Source organism: Canis lupus, chromosome 2 (assembly GCF_003254725.2).
Source record: "Canis lupus dingo isolate Sandy chromosome 2, ASM325472v2, whole genome shotgun sequence".
NCBI classification, from domain to species: Eukaryota; Metazoa; Chordata; class Mammalia; order Carnivora; family Canidae; genus Canis; species Canis lupus.
In genome coordinates this window covers 21,051,828-21,072,115 of record NC_064244.1, presented here as the reverse complement: position 1 = coordinate 21,072,115, position 20,288 = coordinate 21,051,828, and the positions used below count along the sequence as shown (strand labels likewise).

The 20,288-nt window shown below is 42.5% G+C and overlaps 1 protein-coding gene across 7 annotated transcripts in view; it reads right to left on the bottom strand.

Annotated features, from left to right (window-relative positions):
* Window positions 1–20,288, bottom strand: part of FRMD4A (FERM domain containing 4A) — a 751,487-nt gene that overhangs the window by 339,648 nt on the left and 391,551 nt on the right. The window contains exon 1 of one of the 7 annotated variants that reach the window (XM_035713667.2): window positions 690–1,124. The exons of the other annotated variants lie outside the window; for them this stretch is intronic. Coding sequence (XP_035569560.1) covers window positions 690–755 — 66 coding nt within the window. The 5' untranslated portion in view covers window positions 756–1,124. Of the gene's footprint in view, window positions 1–689; window positions 1,125–20,288 lie in introns of those variants that run through there. 7 annotated transcript variants of the gene reach the window in all.

Sequence of the window (20,288 nt, the reverse complement as noted above, 5' to 3'; positions counted from 1 at the left end):
CTGTGGTTGGCCTGGGGCAGAAACGATGCTTAGGATGCTATGGATGCCAGGGGTTTTCAAAGATTGTGTTTCTAAAATCGTTGCAGGAACAGAAGTATCCTTATCAGCTGCCGCTTCTTTAAAAACCAGTCACTCAAACAGCCTCATCCCATAAAATTCCTGAGGAAGCACTGGTGACCCAATCCCTAGGAAAGTGGCCAGGATCCAGGGGCTGGCGCTGTGTGCAGAGTGATATTCTCTTTCTACCCCACCCTCAGCATTTTCCATAGGAAAAATACAGTATGTTGACCCACCCTCCCCTTTGTCTTCTGGAATGCTCACTTCACCTCACAAACAGATCTGAGTCTTCCAGGGAATACCTACTGAAGCTGCTTTTGTCTCTTTGGGCAAATGTTTTCTAGTTCTTCATCCCATTCATTCAGAGTCCTGGATACTATTTGTTCTTTGAAGCCATTTCTCTGCTATGTCATCTGTACAGACCAATCCGCACCACTCAGGCACTTGGCAACTTTATGGTTTTCTAGCCCCCCCCCCCCCCACCAAGGCACATAAGCATAAATAAAGACCGTGTGTGAGAACTGGACAGTTGTGGAATAGAATCCTATTCAGTAATGGGGGCAGAGTCGTAAAGACTTGGGGGGTGGCAGAGGAGGCTCTATTATGCAGAATAAGTGAAAGCCTTTACTTACAAACACGTCCATGAGCAGGTGTTCCAGTGTCACTTCAAAGTCTTCCAGTTTGGCAGCTAAAGTCATAATGAACGCCCCGGTTTGCGATGAAGCCCCGCTGACAGCCCAAACCTGCAAGCTCCTCGGCTCAGAGAACACGGCTGGTGTCAGATTTAGTCACAGGTGGGACTGGCACAGCGAGAAGCAGAATAGAACATCGCAGACTGACCTGATGGAGCTCGGTAGCCAGAAATCTTAAAGTGTTAAAGGAAAGAGCTAGATTGATGGCACTAGGGGACCAGACTGGAGGCAAAGTGATGTTACCAGGTGAAGAATCCAGCCCCTGCCTGCTCTTTACAGCTCTCTGGTCTGAGGTGCTCTGCAAAATGCAGGAAACCCCAACAGTGGGCGAAAGAAAAAGCCCCAGAGAGATGGGGAGAGGCAGCAGGGAGAGAATGGAAGAAGCCGTCTGACTCTGATATTTATAGGGCCACATGTTTTTGACTCTAGCCCATTTCTCAGTTCATTTCTGACCTTTCATAATGGCCAAGCACACTGGAGTGTATTGTAGAGCGGGGGCAGTGGGTCCCACAGAAGTTGGCTGTGACCAATGCTAGGGCAATTCACACAGACACGCCATCAATAGTTCTTTGTAAAAAGCCCATCAGACTTTGTTCTGTACACGATGACAGAAAAGCACATAGTCTTGTGAAAAACAAGGAAACGAAAGTTGTGGGGGTACTAAATTTTTCCTCGGAATATTATTAGATCCTTACACTCACCCCCATCCTCTGTCCTCCCCACCCCCTCCTCTGCAAGAGTAGATAAACATCAAGGAAAAAATATAATCTTGTGTGTCAACTCCTCAAGCTTCTGCCAGTAAAGAATATCCACTCTCTTGCGCAAATGTCATTTTTCCTTTTTGGTTTTCAAAATTTGACATTTTTTTCTTGCCTAAAAAAATTGTAAAATTGCAGTAAAATACCCATAACATAAAATCTACCATCTTCATTGCATTTTAAGTGTCAGGTTCAGTAGTGTTAAGTACATTCACATTGTTGTAGGACCAATCTCCAGTCTTATCTTGCAAAACTGAAACTCTGTGCCCATTAACAAATCGCCACCACTCCCCCACCCCCGCCGCTCTTCCCAGCCTGGTACCCACCATTCCACTTTACATCTCTATGGATTTGACTACTCTCGCACCTCGTGTAAGTGAAATTATACAGTATTTTTTTTTTTTTTTTTACCAAGTTCTTTTGTGTCTGGCTTATTTCACTTAGCTTGTCTTCAAGATTCATCTATGTTACAGCATATGTCAGAATTTCCTTCCCTTATAAGGCTGAAATTTTATATCCTAAGAAAGACCCCTGCTTTGGACAATTTTTCAGGCCTGAGAAAATCTCTCAGGAACACTTGGCTGTCAAGTTTTTAGTGGCCATTCTTGCTGTGATGGTCCTAACTAAAACAGCCTCGGTCTACAAGCGAGTTCTGTCCTGTTCCCTAAACAATTTCCAAGCTGAATGATCCATGAAAAGTCTAGTCTCTGACTCCAAATAGGGTGTGACCACTTCACAGTCAATATTGATGCTGAAGAATAAGGTGCCCCACGTGAAGTTGAGGAAATCTAAAAAGTCTGTTCTGTGATAAAACTTCTCCCCTTCTCATCAGAGCTCTCTAAAGTGGAAACAGCTGAAACTCTCCAATTTAGTATCTTTCCATGAATTTTCATTTTCCCAAAGGAGATACAGACCCACTTAATTCAGCATTTAACATTTAAACAAAGCAACCATAAAGTAAAGGACAAAGAAAAAAATTGATAAAAAGCATCATATTATTCCTAAAGCAGATTTGGAATCTGTCAGAGTAGTTTAGCTTGACAATTGGTCATAAATTGTACATAAATGTTCTTTGAGTTATGGTTTCGGTTCTGTTTTGGGGCCTCTGGTAGGGAAATTAGAGTGGTTTCATGACAAGCATCTCTGTTTAGGCAAAGGCATCAAGGAGGGGTGGTGATGCTGTGATGAATGGCTCCAATACCCAAGAATGTACAGAAAATATATTTTCTGGCTGGGTGAACTCATATTCACAGCACTTCCTATCAGCGAATGCGTTTGCCATGTCGGCAACTGGTGCAATGGCTAGAGCAAACTATGTCAGCAATAGAGACTCAGCATTAAGTCAATTTCTTGCCTTGCAGTTACCATGTTTTGTTGAAACTATGGCTGTCCAGAAGATACTCAAAAAGCCTTCTCTCACTAGGTAAGAAGAGAGCGTTGGGTGAACAAAAACTGGCCGTATGATCAGATTAATGGGATCGAGGGGTGTGTACATAGATGCAGCTCTGTTCTCAGCTCCCAGCAACCTCAGGAGAGTTTTCAAAAGCAGGTTTTGAAACCCCCTCTCTTTAGGAACTAAATTTGGACCAAGTATTTCAAATGTCTGGAATTTTGCAAAAAGTATACTTTTTTTCTTTCACTAATTTTCTTCCTGGGATGGACAAAGAATTGACCAATGGAGAACAGTTAATATTTTTCATTTAAGGCAGGCAGTCTCCCAGCCCCAACAGTGAGTTTACATGGCCTTAAGGAGCCGGCAGTGGCTTCTGCAGAATACAAACAGCAAACTTCAGGCACAAGAAATTGTGCATAATTTGAGCCATGTGAGTGGTTAGTCTTCTTGAACTAGGGATCTGAGGAGGATGTGTTAAGAATATCCTACTTTTAGAAACCAAACGACTTTAACAGTTTCTAAAGGGGAGAAATTGACCAGAAGGGAGTTAGCAAGAAGAGAAGGAAATTGGTAGTGGGTTGTGCATGTCACCCATAAGAGACATTTACTATGAGTTTGACGTTAGTGGATGATTGAGCCATGTGGAGTAAGTGGGTACCCTGGAGGCAGCAAGACCACACCAGTCTTAAGGCAGGGAAACTGCCGCTTCAGTAGTATCAGGCATTTAATCGAAGCTTCTGGGCCCCCTGAGAAGGATCTGACATGCCTCACCATGCTGGGGCTCCCCAGTGAGAACAATGAGTCAGCAATATACCTGATACAGGAGGTAAATGCTAGAATTTGTTCTGCAACTTGAATTGTAACACTGGTGTGTACGGTTTTAAATTTTGAGTTTCTTCCTGCTTAAATCTTGGATGACCATCTTTTTCTTCCTTGTCTATGAAAAATCCCCCAGCAGACTCAACATTTTGGTGATAGAACTCAATAAAAGGAAAATCTTTGGAAAGTGGAGATTTGGCTGGATTCCCTTTATAGCCATCCAGACAGTCTCCCTCAGTCTCCCCAGGGGAGTTGTGGGCAAACCAACCTTCTAGAAAGTGCCGTGTTTTCTGCAGCCCTGAAAATGAATTGGCTGTTTCAAAAGCATGAGTCTTTATGGAGGTAAGGTCTGTGGTTCAACTAGATCACAATCCAGTTCATAGCAAAGAATTTCTATTAAGCAGGATGATGAGCAAGCCCAAGGCAGTAGGCAATTGAATAGGCAAAAGTGTTTTCCTGGAAAGGTCTCTCTCTCCATCCTAGAGCAGTGGCTTTCTATTCAGTAAAACCATTTATTTAAAGGTCAGGTACAAAGCAGTGGATCAGACCACCATCCGGTCAATTAGAATAGGTCATTGAGATAACCTAGCAACCATTTTAGTGTCTTGACTGGTGAATCTAAGCAGAAATTTGATCCAATGGTGAAATAATTACTGAGATTTTTAAAAAAACGAAATCACTGACTTTTATTTTGATCACTCAATTACGTCCCACAGACCCAGTTTATAGTACAAAAAAATCCCCTAACAATATGTTGTGAAAGCAACTAATATTAGCGTCCTATCGATGAACTTGTCTGTCAAGCTTCTGCCTAACCTTAAAACCAGAAAGGGAGGATTTTTATTAAAGGAATCCTGCTTGTTTAAGCAAACCAGGCTCTTCTGATGGCCCTACAGACAGCTGCCTGTCTGGGTCTAATCATAAGGGCTCGTCTGTCTGCCCTAGCCATCTCTCAGACGACAGTCACCGTAATTTAAAGGTTTGTGTCTATAGGGCCCCTGGCAGGCTGGCACAGCAGTGGATCAGGGCCATGGTATCAACAGCCATGCTCTCCGTGTCTGCTCATCCTTCCTGTAACACAACCAACCTTGTCTTCCCTGCTCACAGTGCCTTTTCAATTTTGCCTCTCTGACAAGTACAAAGGCTCTATTCCTCTCTAGCTGTCCCCCGCCCCACTCCGCCTGTCTCTCCCACCCGCAGCCCCTGCCCAGTCACAAGGATGAATTTCAAGACTTTCAAAACTAACAGGCAGTGAAATTCGTGTCAGGCACACGCAGTAGTGCCCTGGGCTCATGATGGAGAGAAACACATAATAACTTGCCTGATCTCTCAATCTTGCCACCTGTCACGTGCTCTTCTACTTGGAGTGAAAGAGGCTTGTGGGGGTTCTGAAGCCAGCACCAGTGGGGCACGCTGGGGATAGGCCAAGAGCAAGCACCTCAGCTCCACCACCTGTTTTCTAAGCCACCCCACTTTCCAGAGTTCAAATGCAGAGTTTGGAAACACAGATCCTTACCACAGTCTCCCAAATCTTTTACGGGTGTTTTTGATGACTCTTTCTCACCTGTAAAAGTTGCATGGGATTTAAAGATTTCTGTGCCTCCCAGGGTTGCTTGGTGAGCAAACGTGATAAAGGTAAAGTGCTTGGAGCTCGTCCAAAACAAGAAGCTATGCACACAGGAACTACATGGTGGTAACCAGTGGCTGGGGACTGAATGTTTATGCACCCCCCAAAACTCACAGGTAGGAAACCTAATCCCCAATGTGATGGTATTTCTAGGTGGAACCTCTGGGAGGTGATGAGGCCATGAAAGGGGGAGCCCTCATGAATGTAGTTAGTACCTTTATACAAAAGGTCCCAAGGAGCTCCCTCACCCCCTCCTTCTGCCATGTGAGGTCATAGCTAGAAGATGGTTGCAAATGAACGAAGTGATAAGACTATGAAGCAGGCAGTGAGTCGCTACTAGACACCAAATGGGCCAGCACTTGATCTTGGACTTTCCAACCTTCAGATGTAGGAGAAGCAAATTTCTGTTGCTTGTAAGCCACCAGTTTATGGTGTATTGTTATAGCAGCCTGAACAGACTAAGACACTACTGTTACATATGTTCCTCTTTGGGGACCTTTGAGTGACAAGTTGGCTCAGTTATGTCATGGCCCAAATGAGAGAGTCTACTGGTGGTAAAAGAACACTCCAGGGAGAACCACCATGCATTTTAAGTCACTCTGACTTGGATTGGGTTACCTGTCCCCAGAACCCTTCCTCATCTTGCTTAGAATGATCAATGACTCTTAATCCTTTCAGAGTCAATGGGCGTGTGTTATAATGAATCTTTTATAATGTCCCTTACTGTCTTCGAGTGAAATCATGGATAATACAACCTGTGTACACATCTTATTTTAAAAATATCAACACAACCCTCTGCTATGCAAATAAGCAATAAAGTGAAAGTAATCTATAATGAGAGAATACATATCAGTATACATAAATGTCTTTGTATAATGCAAGTAGACCAGAAAACATGGTGAACTGGTCACTTAATCACTGTGAAATCAGCCTGCCTCCCCCACCCATCCTCTCTCATCTGTTATTGGGGGACAGCCTCCCTGGGCTTGACCAGTAGTAAAAGGAGAGCGGAGAATCTGAAATGGAAGGAAATATGGCTGTTTGTGTTTGGGCAGAATTGAATATGGTGTTTGAAACCCATGGACATTCTGACCCGTCTTAGTCACTTGGTAGCCTATTGCTCCAGACCAAATCAAGAGTGATTTGAGAGGCTGTAATAATTACCAGACAGGCCTGGAAGGCACCTGAATATCTACTCATCTCCAGTATATTCTTGAGATACTATGTCCTTGAACAGCAAGAGCTATCTAGTATAACTTGAATATTTTTCCATTTGGACTCTACAGTCTTCCACTAAGGACAGGCCAGGAGGCTATGGCACTTGATCTTGACTTCTCATTTTGACTCTTCCCAGGTGCTCATCAAAATACCAATGTTGTATTATGCATGCCCTAGCCTTACTCGTCAAGCTACAGAGGAGATAGCCAGGCACAGTCAGTCATTGGTGGCAGGCTGGCATCACATGAGTGAGGCTAAGAGTTCATGGGTGATCAAACTCCCGAGAGACTATCTCCTAGCTGATGCTCCCACTCTTCCTCTGGCAGGGCCCTGCATTTTCCATACATGACCTCCAGACTTCGAAGAGTATTCTGGGTACAGCTGGCTAAAGAATTACAGTGGGAAGATCACTTGACTTTTAACCCTTGTGTGATTGATATGATCCCATCACAAAGAAAAATGGAGCTTCCACAAAACAACAAGATAAATATATTTGATAGAGGTACTCTGAAGGGGTACAGATCCTGGGCTTTGGATGGCTTCTACCCCCATCTCACAGCCCTAATCAATGAGAAAAACCTAAGCTTCAGGTACAATTCACAGAGAGTTAACCCGGATGGGAGAGGGATATGAACTGTCTTGACGTTTCTCACAATGGCAGTACTGCTTTGGAGGCCAGGCCTTAACATCATTACTCAGGCTGTTCTTTAAAGGCAAGAGGGCTTATCTCATCATAGGTTCTCCGACATTTCCACAACAACTACAGTTCCTGGGGTGATTTAATAGTAAGGAGATGAGCCTGCTAAGGCAGGTGCATGGAGGAGCTCTTCATTGATCCTTCTGAGTCTTAAAATGGAGGCCAAAGCATTCAGGTGTCTTAGAGTTCTGCTTCTCTTCTGAATCCCATGTCATGCCACACTGCATGTTGATCAGAGTACAGTGTCATCTTTTCCAAAATATGGTAAGAGGAAAAACTCATTGGTCACATAAGACAACAGAGCATTAAAGTGTGAAAACTTTAGTAGCGGATGCTCTATTGAGTGTATTATTAATTACAATACATAACTATGAAAGTTTCTACTTGCTATGTGCCTTGTCCCAAGTTATTAGGGCTGTGTCCATAATTAATATTGTTTCTCTCACTTTTTACACAAGGACATTTGGCTTAAGATAGAAAGCAAATGACCCAAAAGCTTATTCCATGGGATTACTTTACAAACAGCTAGGATTTGCTATAACTTGGGCCTGGAAGTCACAGGCACTGTGAGGACAGGGCAGTGTGCACTTCTCTACACACAGGGAAGCTGTCCCAGGGCAGCAGAGGCAGCAGCGATGCTGGGGTCCCCAGTCTGTGACTTTAGGATCTCAGCCTCTGAGATTCAGTTTCCTGAATTGGAACTTCTCAATTCAGTTTCCTTATGGGTCTAATTCCAGGCAGAGATTAGACAAAGGTTTCTAGATGTTGGGCATTATGGCACATTACAATTTGCATATCAAGTTCAATATTGGGGGGACCACGCTAGGATTGCCAATATGCTAAGTTGGGGCATTAAAAAAATATAAACCAGTAACAAAAATGACCAAATTATCACCTGCCATCACCATGATTTTATTCAAGAAAAGACATCTCAACACACAGCAAAAATGGAAGAGATATCTCAAATTTTAAGGTGGAAAGAAGTCAGCTGGATGGTCAAGTCCCTCTGTTGTCTGTATATATTTTTTGCCATGTTACAAGGACTTTATTTCAGGCCTCTGTGGATCAGGGAGTGGGGCCTGGAACCAGATGATGAGAGTGTCCTCAGCCATAATTCAGCTCTGTCACTTTGTGATTTCATCTCTAATTTTCAGTACATCCTCATTGCTACTACAACAGATTGAAGACGCAGGAATGAACTGATGGGCCAATCACTGGAGACAGACCTGTGTTTACCCCTCGCCAGCTCTCTTAGCACTGAGAACATCAGCAAGGCCTAGAGGAAAGCCTAAATAAACACTCTGCCTTCAGCCTGAGAGGTGAAGTTCTGGAACGGGAGTTACAGGCCTCACCATGATGAAGATTCTTCTCTAAGCAAGTGCCTGAGAGGGAGCAACCTGATTTTTGTCCACAAGACCAAAGCCTTCTCTCTTGAAACTTGTTTTGTTACTGGTTTTGAATAGGTAGTATATGCAGATTATATAAAATTAAAAATTAATAGGAGAGTACAGATAAAAAGTCTCTTTTATTCCTCTGACTTAAAGCCACCCAGTTCCTAGTAGGGAAACCTCCTTTACTACTTCTGGAGATGTTCTAATCAGATTCAGGCATAAAATATTACCATTTCTGGATGTGATATGTACGTATAATATATATTACAATTGTTTACAACTGTAAATAGTACTTCATTGTCTGGAAGATTTCTTTTAACCTATTCCCTATTGATGGGTAGTTGCATGGTTGCTAAGGCAACACGAAAATGGATTTTGCCCAGGTGCCAAAATATTTTTAAAGTAGGCTTCTAGAAGCAGAATTGCTGGCTCAAAAAAAATGCTGTACATTTAAAAAATATTGATATTGTGAATTTTGTTCTCTATAGAGTTTGTACCAATTTATACTCCCACAAATAGAGTGCCCAATTCCCAATACCCTCAGCCATAGTGTGTGATAGCAAGCTTTTGAATGTTGGGCGATGTGATATGAAAATGGCATCATATTTTACTTCAAATTAAAATCTCCTTTAATAAGTGAAATATTGTTCACAAAAATTCCCTAATACTAATTCCCTTTTTTAAAAATATATATTTTTAAAGATTTTATTTATTTATTCATGAGAGACACAGGCAGAGGGAGAAGCAGGCCCCCTGCAGGAGCCTGATGTGGGACTCGATCCTGGGACTCTAGGACCATGCCCTGGGCCGAAGGCAGCTGCCCAACCCCTGAGCCACCCAGGCGTCCCACTAATTCCCTTTTGAAGGCTACACTGATCTAAATGGGTCCAGCTGTGTCTCATAAACATTCCAATAATGGGCATATACTAATGATTAGCAACAAGATGTTAGACCCATCTACCCACTGAAGTCCACATTTAAAGGCAATTTAAGAGAATCTTTATTAATGGTTCCCTTATGCATCTCTGTATTACATAGCACAAAACACACCTGTTAGGATGAATGAAAATTAAAACCACACTAAGCAAGAACAAAAGGTAATTCATCCAAATACTCCACTTTGTAAAATTTCCCTTCGGCCTTGAGAAGAGATATCAAAGCAATGAAAAGGTTGAATCTTGACAGACTTTGGACCATGACACGTGATCAAATGTGGACTGTATGAAATTGATAACACTTGTCAGCTACTCAATTTTGAATCTACCAGACTCAGAAGCTAATCTCACGGAGGATCAGCAGTGTGGGCAATAAAGGTCCTCAGCTTTTCCACTGTGTGCCAAGATATATGAGATCAACACTTCTAAGTATGGTTATACAGGTTCCCTATGACTGTGCTAAGCAGACCTGTTACCCATGACTTTTATCAGCAAGGCTGATCCTACTGCCTCACGACATTTATGATGGGCCTCTATTTTATTCTGCTGCTAATCTCTGCTTAGGTTTCCACTTATTCTCAAGGTCACAGCTGTGTTTGGAAAAATGATAATAAATATTGACCTTCAGGATACTATTTCTTGGGCATTTTTGAAAGGGACAGGGTAGACACTGTGAATATCTTGGACATGTAATAAATCATTACAGAACAGCAGCCAACAAACTAAATAATTAATTTCATTCATTTAACTTAATTTAAACATATTAAATATTTACTGAGCTTGTTTTCTATCAAATTTGCATTGAGGCTGTAGTGATTTTGCCATATGCTACCAGCCCTAAGCTATTAATCCTGTGGCTGGAAATGCTTAGATTCATGAATTGTTAGGTCATTTTATGGGACATGACCTGTACTTAGACCATTTACTTCTACTGTTGTTTGGTAATATCCTTTTTGCTCACAATGGGGTAGATGTTGTACATCCTGCTGGTGAAGCAGGTCTTTCACATCTAAAAAACTTCATTCCTAATTTCTAAGTAAGATGTTATTGCTTTCTTGCTCATCTATCATCTATTACCTATCCCTCTACCTACCCACCACCCATCTAATCTTCATTCTGCACCAGGCTCTATCTTAAATGCCTTATAAAATGAACTTATTTAATTCTCACAGAAGCCCAATTAAGTGGTTATCCCATTCCACCCCATTTCATGGATGGGGAAACTCAGGAACAGAAGGGTTAAGTTGCTCGGTCACAGTCACACAGCCAGTTCAATGGTGTGGTCTGAACACGAGCTCAAGTCTCCAGGCTCCAGAATCTGTGATTCAACCAAACATGAGGCCTGTGTGTGTAGGACATTCTAGTTTTGCAAGCAATCACTAGTCCCCTGTCACTGAGGGAAAATCCTTCTTCTGTTGGATGAAACAGAGAGAGCTCTCGTGAGGAAGCAGAGCTGGTTAAAGAGAGTGTGTGATAGTGGTGGTGGGGGGTTTACTGGAAAATATCTGGTATCCATTTACAAGATACTCTTTATAGCATCTCCATTGTGTCATGGAGAGATTCAATAATGGTACCAAAGGAATTCAGTTGAAGTGAATGTTGGAGCAAAGAACATAGAGTGATGTAATTCTTGAAGTAGGGGGAGGAGTATAATGTTCGTCTGGGACTGGAGATGAGGGAAGAGGCCCCTGGGGCCTTGGCCTCAGTTGCCCTGTCTGCCTAAGACCAGTGTGGATCCGGATCCAGTGGCTCAGGTCCAGACATTCTATTATCCATCTCCTGTGCTCTTGCTTCCACCCCTGGTTAGAGGATTGTGGACTCCTGAGACGCCACAGATTAATTCAGGCATCTCTGTTTTGCTCTCTGCCAGTGCGTTCTTCACAGGCACGGAGGTCTGCAGGAGATGGCGTTCAGCCCTGTGGTGGGTACAGTGGTTCCACACTCCTCATGCAGGTGTTGGCTTTAACGAGGTGTTGATGGGAAAGTGGTTGAGACAGAAATGCGTGGAGTGTGAGAAAAGGGAATGGCAAGATATCTTACCAACACGCCTATATAAATACACTTCTCTGGGCTTCGGAGAAGCATGTGCCAGGCCTTCAGAGTGGAATAACTGTTTTGCTTCCTCTTAATTAAAGGAATTATATGATTCCCTTGCGAGAAAGCAAAATGACTTATTTTATCATAATTAAGCTTTTAAAATAGCAACTTGCAGTACTTTGAAAAAGTCATGGAGTATATGGAGTTACACTCGATTCCTTTTTTTTGTTTTGTTTTGTTTTGTTTTCATGCTGAAATTGGGCAATTAGAACACTTCTTCTTTCTCCAAATGGAACAGAGCTCTTTCTGTCCTTCAGATTTTTCAGAGCTGCTCCTTAAGGAAGCCTAACAGCTTCCTTAAGACGTTTTTCTAAAAGCCTTTCTTACGACGATCTTCAAAAAGCCTTGCTCTGCTGCAGCATTTCCAAAATTTCAACATTTTATTTACATATTAACTTTCCTTAAAATCCAGACTAATTGAAAGTTCTTCTGTTTATCGATTAGTTTTCTACACCCAAAGGGAAACACACCATAAGCTTCATACCCAAGCTATTTTGTTATACAAGACTTAAAATTAGAAACATTTGCAAGTAAGTTCCATATCTAGGCAGACTCCCAAAAGAAATGTGTCCATATGAGCACTAAAAGATATGCCCAGGGATTGTCATAGTAGCATTATTCATAATTGTTCCAAAATGAAAACAATTCAAATGCCCATCATAAGAAGAGAAAAATACATAGTATATTCATATTAAATGATTGTGTAATGGAATAAAATACATCAATAAAAATGAATGAACCTCAGTTGCGTTGATGAATATGGGTTTAATCTTAGGAATATATTTTTGAGTGATAGAAGCTAGATACAAAGGGTACGTATAGTGTGGTTATATTTACATAAAGCTCAAAAACACAGAAAATCTTGGGGCACCTGGGTGGCTCAGTGGTTGAGCATCTGCCTTTGGCTCAGGTCGCGGTTCCGGGGTTCTGGGATAGAGTCCTGAATCGGGGTCCCCGCAGGGAGTCTGCTTCTCTCCTGCCTATGTTTCTGCCTCCCTCTTTCTGTGTCTCTCATGAATAAATAAAATCTTTTTAAAAAAAAAAACACTGAAAATCTTAAGTGTAGAGATAGGACACGACTTAGACAACATTTTTAAAAAGGATACTTTTACTTGCAACATGTTGTGATGTTATCTGTCTACATGTTGAAAAGAATGTTTTCTTAATCAAAAATCTTGAAAGTATAATACTGAAGTTACTGAGGACTGAATACAAATCTATTTCTGAGGGATTTTTCTCTTTATGGGTCATTTCCACCATATATTCTATGTTATTTTGAAGAAATTCTCAAATTTGTTGTCCTGTGTGGGTACAAAAGTAATACTCCAAGGAATTGTCCTAGAATGTATGTTTACATTTATCGGAGGGCCAAATCACAAGCTTTACCCACAAGACCATGTTTTTCTTCCCCTTTCCACCTCAGTTCTTGCCCACTGGCCTCCTGAATTCTCTCCCCGCCTTTCCCATCCCCCTCTTCCTCTCTGACATGTGACTGAGCTGTTCTCCCCAGTTCTAGCTTCTGCCTTCCCCCTGCATCCTCTCACAGCAGTCTGGGATTTTATCCACTCCCTTGATAATTCCTCTGGCTCCTTGGGCTACCTCATTTCTAAGTGTGCACTCCCTGCTTTGACTCCTGTCCAGCACTCTGGCCTCTGTGGCCCAGTTGCCTGGACAGCCACACACAGCTACATCTTTTGTCAAAATTACTCAATAAAACACAAAGTCAAAATAATTTCTCACTATACTAGTTAAGGCTTTCTACTTGGTGATCTGGGTTGGTGGCACCACCACTCACCCAGGTGGCTAGTCTCCCCATCTCGGGTCACCTTTAACTCCCTTCCTCCCCATTTCCAACTGGTCACCCATGTAAACTTGTAAACTGACTCTGCCTTTGACATTCCCTCTCCTCTCTGTCCCCAGGGTTGTTATCATCTTGGACCTCCATCATTTTATCGGCTGCTTTGGGCTCCGCAACTGATCTCTCTGTTGCAAGGTTCTCCTCATGCTAATTCTTACTTTTGGCTACTTGACTGGGTTGAATAGTGTTCCCCCTCAAATTCACGTCCACCAGGAACCCATGCATGTGAACTCATTTGGAAAGAGTCATTGCAGACATTAGTCAAGTTAAGATGAGATCATCCCGTCTTAGGGCGAACCCTCAATCCAATACCATTGGTGTCCTTATCAGAAGAGGCAAATTTGACAGGGAGACATTGTCACACACAGAGAGAATACCATGTGAAGACACACACAGAGTAGAGTGTCTCCAAGCCAAGGAATGCCAAACACTGTCAGCAACCAGCAGAAGCTACAAGAAAGCCACACAGCGGGTTTTCCCTGAGAGCCTTCAGAGGGAGTGTGGCCCTGTTGATGCCTTGATTTCACATCTCCAGCTTCCACAACTGTGACAGAATAAATCTGTGTTGTTTTAAGCCAACACACTTAAGTTAACTTAAGTTAACTTAAGTTGTTTTAAGTTACACACTTTGTCATGGCAATATTGGTAAAGAAATAAAGCCACCACCAAAGTCTTCACGAAACACTGCTTTTATCTGCAATCCTTCTCTGTTCCAGGACTTTCAATGTCCCCCTCTTGTCTACTAGATTAATTTCAGTGATGCCTTTACCAGCTAGGCAGTACGCTCTGGTCTCTGCTCCTATGACTTCATGTGAGTTCTGCTACAGCCTAACACATCCCTATGCTTCATCTCTTCCCAGCATTCACCTGCCTTTCCACTCCATGTTACACGCCTGACAGGGCTTCTCCCCTTGATGTCTTCCTGCTGAAATTGTGCTACTTTCTCAAGGTGCTCAAAGGCCAGTGTCTTCATAGAGCATTCCTCAGTTCAACGGGGTGTGTGTATTCCTTCTTTTTAACACCCACAGTCAGCACCACTATTGTCCACTGACTGCTGTTTTTTGGCCTGTCTTATGGTGATTTCTATATTCGAAACAAATTTACTAGGATATGTGTTTGGCATAAATATAAATAAGTGCTATTTTACTAAGTTTGGATCACTGAAACATACTTTCAAGTTTACTAACCAAATCCTGTAGGCCTCTAGACCTTTTGGGTCACCAGCTCTGATGTGTCCTGGCATACACACAAATTATGATTCACTTTTGTCAACACGTGTTGAAATAATTGAAATATTTGCTTAAGACACGATTGACTTTTACAATCTCTACTGCTCTATAATGACTGCAGTGGTTGGGAACTGTGACACTTTCTTCTGTATAAAACGCTGGGGTGAAAACTTAATGGAATATAGGAGCCACTTTTTCTGTTCTGCTAAAGCAGTGTTTACAACATATATTTATTTATTTATTTATTTAATTAATTAATTAATTAATTAATTTATTGCACTTGAGCAGGGAGAGGGGCAGAGGGAAAAAGAGGATTTCAGGCAGACTCCCTCCTGAGCACAGAGCTCAACATGGGGCTCAATCTCTAGACCCCAAGATCATTACCTGAGCCAAGGTCAAGAGTTAGATGCTCAACTGACTGAGACAGCCAGGCACCCCTTCAACATATTATTAAAAAGACACAGGGCAACATGCAAAGCTGTTCTGTAACTTTTTTTTGAAAAATTCTTTTTCCCAGATCAACTGAGCCCAAAGGGCTTAATATTACCATATTTTAAGAAAACGAAAGGCAGAATTTTTCTAATACTTGTTAATGCCAAGGTAGAGGTCATTTTCAGCTTTACTGGTGTCTCCGGTGATTTTATCCCTGGCTCCAGGCTTTCTGATTCCTGACTCAAGAGAGGAAATCATTTCTGCTTGCTCAGGGCAATGATCAAGGCCCTGGCCTTGGTGCCGTCAGCTAGAATGCTTTGATGAGCAAGGTTTCAGTATCCTGCGTGGCTTTGGTCTGAAGCAGCCTAAACACTGGGGAAAGGAATGGTTTTGTGGCTGCTCTAATAAGGGAAATCCAAACTGATCCACATGTGGAGATATCAAATCCCACCGAGTGGTAACTGCCACTATTGTGCAGCATGTTCACCAGGGCTGGTTGCCAGGGATTATCCAGAGAAGGAAAAGAGCAAGGTCTTTATAAACTATGGAGCTGCATCCTGGGACCATGCTATCAATATTCCTTCTGATTTGAGTTTCCATTTCCAACATCACTCTCAGACTATTGTGGAACAATCCTCTGTGAAACATAGTGATGTCTTCATCTAAACAGAATTTTGATGACTTCTGTCAAAATTTTAATTCCACTAAATAGATCCAACATTAGTAAGGAATAGATTCTTCATGGTGGAAATATGTCATTGCAAATTGCTTTGTTTCAACTTCTTTATCTTTGCAATTTAATTTTGTTCTTGTTGTTGTCCTTGCCTGGGAGAATCGATGTGAAGAACAGCTTCCTGGTTCCTAGGAGTGAAGGTTGTGCATAGATTCTGATGTGCTTTGGTGGTACCAGACCAGTAGCTCACAGTGAAGCCCCCAAACAATACCACTGTCTTGAAGGTCCAGGTGAAAAGTTCTTCATATGCCCGCCTACCAGCATGTAGTCTATAGGGATTTTCTGTTCTCTTCTTGTCCCCTGATGGGAATGGAATGAGAATGTTCACCCTCAAGGAGCTCTGTAAGAATTGGCCTTTGTGGAGATTCCTGGAGTGGCAGCTAAGTGGGTCTACAGGAGGCAAAAGGTCCAGGCCTGGAGCACTGCAGACCACACTGGAAGGGGGCCCAGACTTAGACCCCATCCATTCCATTCATCTAAGACAAAGCAGCAGAATGTCTTCTGAAGCCCCAGACTGAGGTGACTAATCTGGTATTGGCTTTGCAAACTGTTGGGAGGGAAAGAACATCTTATAGCTGGAGTTGCACCATAACCATGGCCTGTGTCTAAGATTGACTGCTAGATGTTTTTGGAGAATCTCCTTTTAAAAACTTCCAATTCAAGATTGATCATCTTTACTGGGATTTTTACCTTGAGAACGCCTTGCTTCAAAGACTGTAAATAAAATGTATGTAAATATATGTGCAGGAAGGAAAAAGAAGCCACTGTGTTCATTTCAGTTTTTCAAACTGGAGCACAGTTTGAAACCAAAACTTTGGTTATTTTAGAGGCCAGTCAAAGGGGTTGATGTGAGCTCTGTACCATCTTTAACCTATGCAGTCTTTAATCAGCTGATTATCAGTGAATGGGGAAGCTAACTTCAACATTCCTGTCTACTCCTCTCCTGGCTGTGCTCTGAAAACCTAAAGAAGAACCCCATTGTACTAGTGCTGAATAACACAGAAAGCAAAACTGACTATAACATGAAACATGAAATGTTAGGAATGAAAAGTACTTTCCATCTTAGAAATTTCCCCTTTGAGGAATTTCCACATCTAAAAAGTATGGGAGAACATGACTCTGGGGGTTTATTTTTTTTTTTTTAAGGATTTTATTTGTTTGTATGAGGGAGAGAGAGAGAGAGAGTGCACACAAGCAGGGGGAGCCGCAGAGGAAGAAGCAGTTTCCCCTGCTGAGCAGGGAGCCCAATGCAGGACTCAGTCCCAGAACCCTGGGATCAGGACCTGAGCCGAAGGTAGATGCCTAACGGACTTAGCCACCCAGGTGCCCTGACTCTGGGGTTTAATACCAGTGAATGGCAAGGTAGCAGCATGGAATAGAGGCTTTGGAGTTACGCAGAGCAGAGTTAGAATCATGGCATTGCTGTTTCCCCACGGTGGAGCCTGTGGTAGACCATTGAAGTCAACCCTCAGCTTCCTTCTCCAGTGGGGACAATAGTACCCACCTCATAGAGCTGTTCTGACCACTTAATGAAAAATGTATAAGGCATTTAACACACAGTTTACCACATTGTCACTCTGTAAACGACATCATTTCTGTGTTCTTCCTCAGTGGGATCCCGAGATAATGCGGGAGGGAAGTAGAGATCTCATGGAAGAAGAGGAAGTTAGGGGAAATCCAGGAAGGGGGTGGGGGTGGGGTGGACACAAGGCTGTAGCCAGTGGCTTTGGATTAGGCTGAAGAATGAACCAGCCTACCATGATATTAAGAGGATGGCTGCCACTGTCTTCAAAGCCAGCTTCGGACTCAGGAGGGTCCCTGTGAATATTCAAGGCCCATCCAAACTGCTGGAACTGGAATGGATTTGGATGGTGAAGCACCAATTTAGGAAAGTGTGGCAAGGGATCCCTGGGTGGCGCAGCGGTTTGGCGCCTGCCTTTGGCCCAGGGCGTGATCCTGGATACCCGGGATCGAATCCCACATCGGGCTCCTGGTGCATGGAGCCTGCTTCTCCCTCTGCCTATGTCTCTGCCTCTTTCTGTCTGTGTGACTATCATAAAAAAAAAAAAAAAAAAAAAAAAGGAAAGTGTGGCCAGTGAGCTGTGAGACTGCCTTATTCATTGCATTTGCTCCTTAAATAGCACGGTCCCTCAATTTTGTGTGACTGAATTTTTTTTTTTTTTTGTAAACTACCCACTTATTACATTATGGCAGAGTCTTATAGTAATAAAAGCAGTAGTAATTTTTGTTAACAGAATGAGAGTCTCTCCCATTGTTACTAAAACAAAAATATTTCTTTCCTGCTGGGCCTGGGTTACTAGCTGGACCCCAACACCTGACCTTGACTGCCAACCTGCTTGGACCTACTGACTTTTGTCCCACATTTTTCCTTAGCTTCTTCCCAGCTTCTCTCTTAACTCAGGCAATGGACAGTATGGGGATAATATCCCATGATGGGAATTGAAACTACTCCTCAAGCAATAGTGACTGCTGGACTCTGGTGGCCCAGACAACCCAGACCAGCTTGAGCTCAACTCCCAACTTGCGCCTGCAGAGATGGGCCATGGAGTGACAACAGTTACCTTTACCTCATTAAAACACTAAAATCTCTGCCCAAGGAGGAGCACAAGCCTCATTTACATCACATACAACATATGTATAGGTATGTTTCCTTAAGGCATGCTAGTGACTTTAGGCCTGTCCCTATATATGATGCAAGTCTTCCCTATCTAAATATTCATCCTAATCCTAAATAGAAGGAATCATGGCTTTGAAAGTCAATCCCGACGATCTCCTTATTTGCTACAAATCAAGTTTATTTTGTAACAACTCACCTGCTATAGTTTCTATCTTTGACTCACTAAGGAGTGAACTTATGTTATTTTGGTTACTCACGTTACTTGGTTATTTCAGAGATTTCCATTCACTGACTATACTCCAGTTCCTACAGTTTGTTCAGAAATGTGATAGGAGGGATCCCTGGGTGGCGCAGTGGCTTAGCGCCTGCCTTTGGCCCAGGGCACAATCCTGGAGACCCGGGATCAAGTCCCACGTCGGGCTCCCTGTGCATGGAGCCTGCTTCTCCCTCTGCCTATGTCTCTGCCTCTCTCTCTCTCTCTCTCTCTCTCTCTGTGACTATCATAAATAAATAAAAATTTTAAAAAATTTTAAAAAATAAAAAAATAAAAAAAAAAGAAACGTGATAGGAGCTGACCTGAACAACAAAATCCTGGTGGAATGTTGGAGAGAACTGCTTTCTTCAAAAAGCTGGGTGGTCATGACTACCAGAGTTTTCATTAAGAAACAACCTGGAGCTCACAGGATCACCTGAAAAGGTGAGGAGCAGTCTCTCTGGGAAAAAAATGTTGGTTTTGTCCAGTGTTGTATTCTTGGTTCACTGATGGACTGGTTTAATTTGTACCTGAGACCTTTCTTATACTTTCTTCAAGTAAAGAAGTTTAAAGCTAGTAAACAGAGCAATTAAGCTCATTAGAATTCCAAATGTACAGTAGGGAAGTTTGGGGTGAGGAGGTACTTGTCCGTATAAATAAGCAATTTATGGAGAAGTGTAGAGTTTCATACATGATAGAGTCTTCAAAATAAGTTGGGGACAGGAAGTTGGAGAAATGTGCTGGCAAGCATTCTAGAACTTTCAGAACCAAAGGTGCACTCTGGCCTTTTAAAACTAGGATCCCCCAGTGTGGCTGTTGGTACATTAAGAAAGAGGTCAGCCAAAATCTTGTCCTTCCACTCCTCATAATTCACAATGGTCTCAATCTTTTTTCCTCTCAAATTTCCTCAGGGGCTGTTGGATTTTTTTTTTTTTTTTTAAGTTGAAACTCGTTGTGTGATGGTTTTGTTAAATATGAGGAAGTACTTTGCTTTTGTGTGTTGGCTCTGTTTGCACAGTTGTCTTTCCACATGCTTGGCATACCTCCATGTAGCCCAGATTCTCATGCCAATAATTTACTGAGCACCTACTATGTGGAAACAAAAAGTCATGGTTTGAGCATAGGCTTTGTCTTCATAGCCTACAAACTGCCTTGGGTCAGGAACTTCCTTAACTTTTCTCAGTTTTCTCATCTGTAAAATGGGGCTCAAGGTATTCATCCCCAAGGGTTGTGAAGATTGGATGAGTTAATAAGGTAAAGCACTCGGAACCTGTATCAAAGGCACATTTGGCAGAAACTGCTCTTAGGTACTGAACTGTTCCCTGGTGCCCAGCACTGCTGTCCTGAGAGTTTTGCATGAATTAACTTATTTAATTCTCATGAAGGCCTATGGGGTAGGTTCCATTATTATCCTCTTTTGTGGATGATGAAGGCTTACAGAAGTTAAGTGATGCTTGGGTT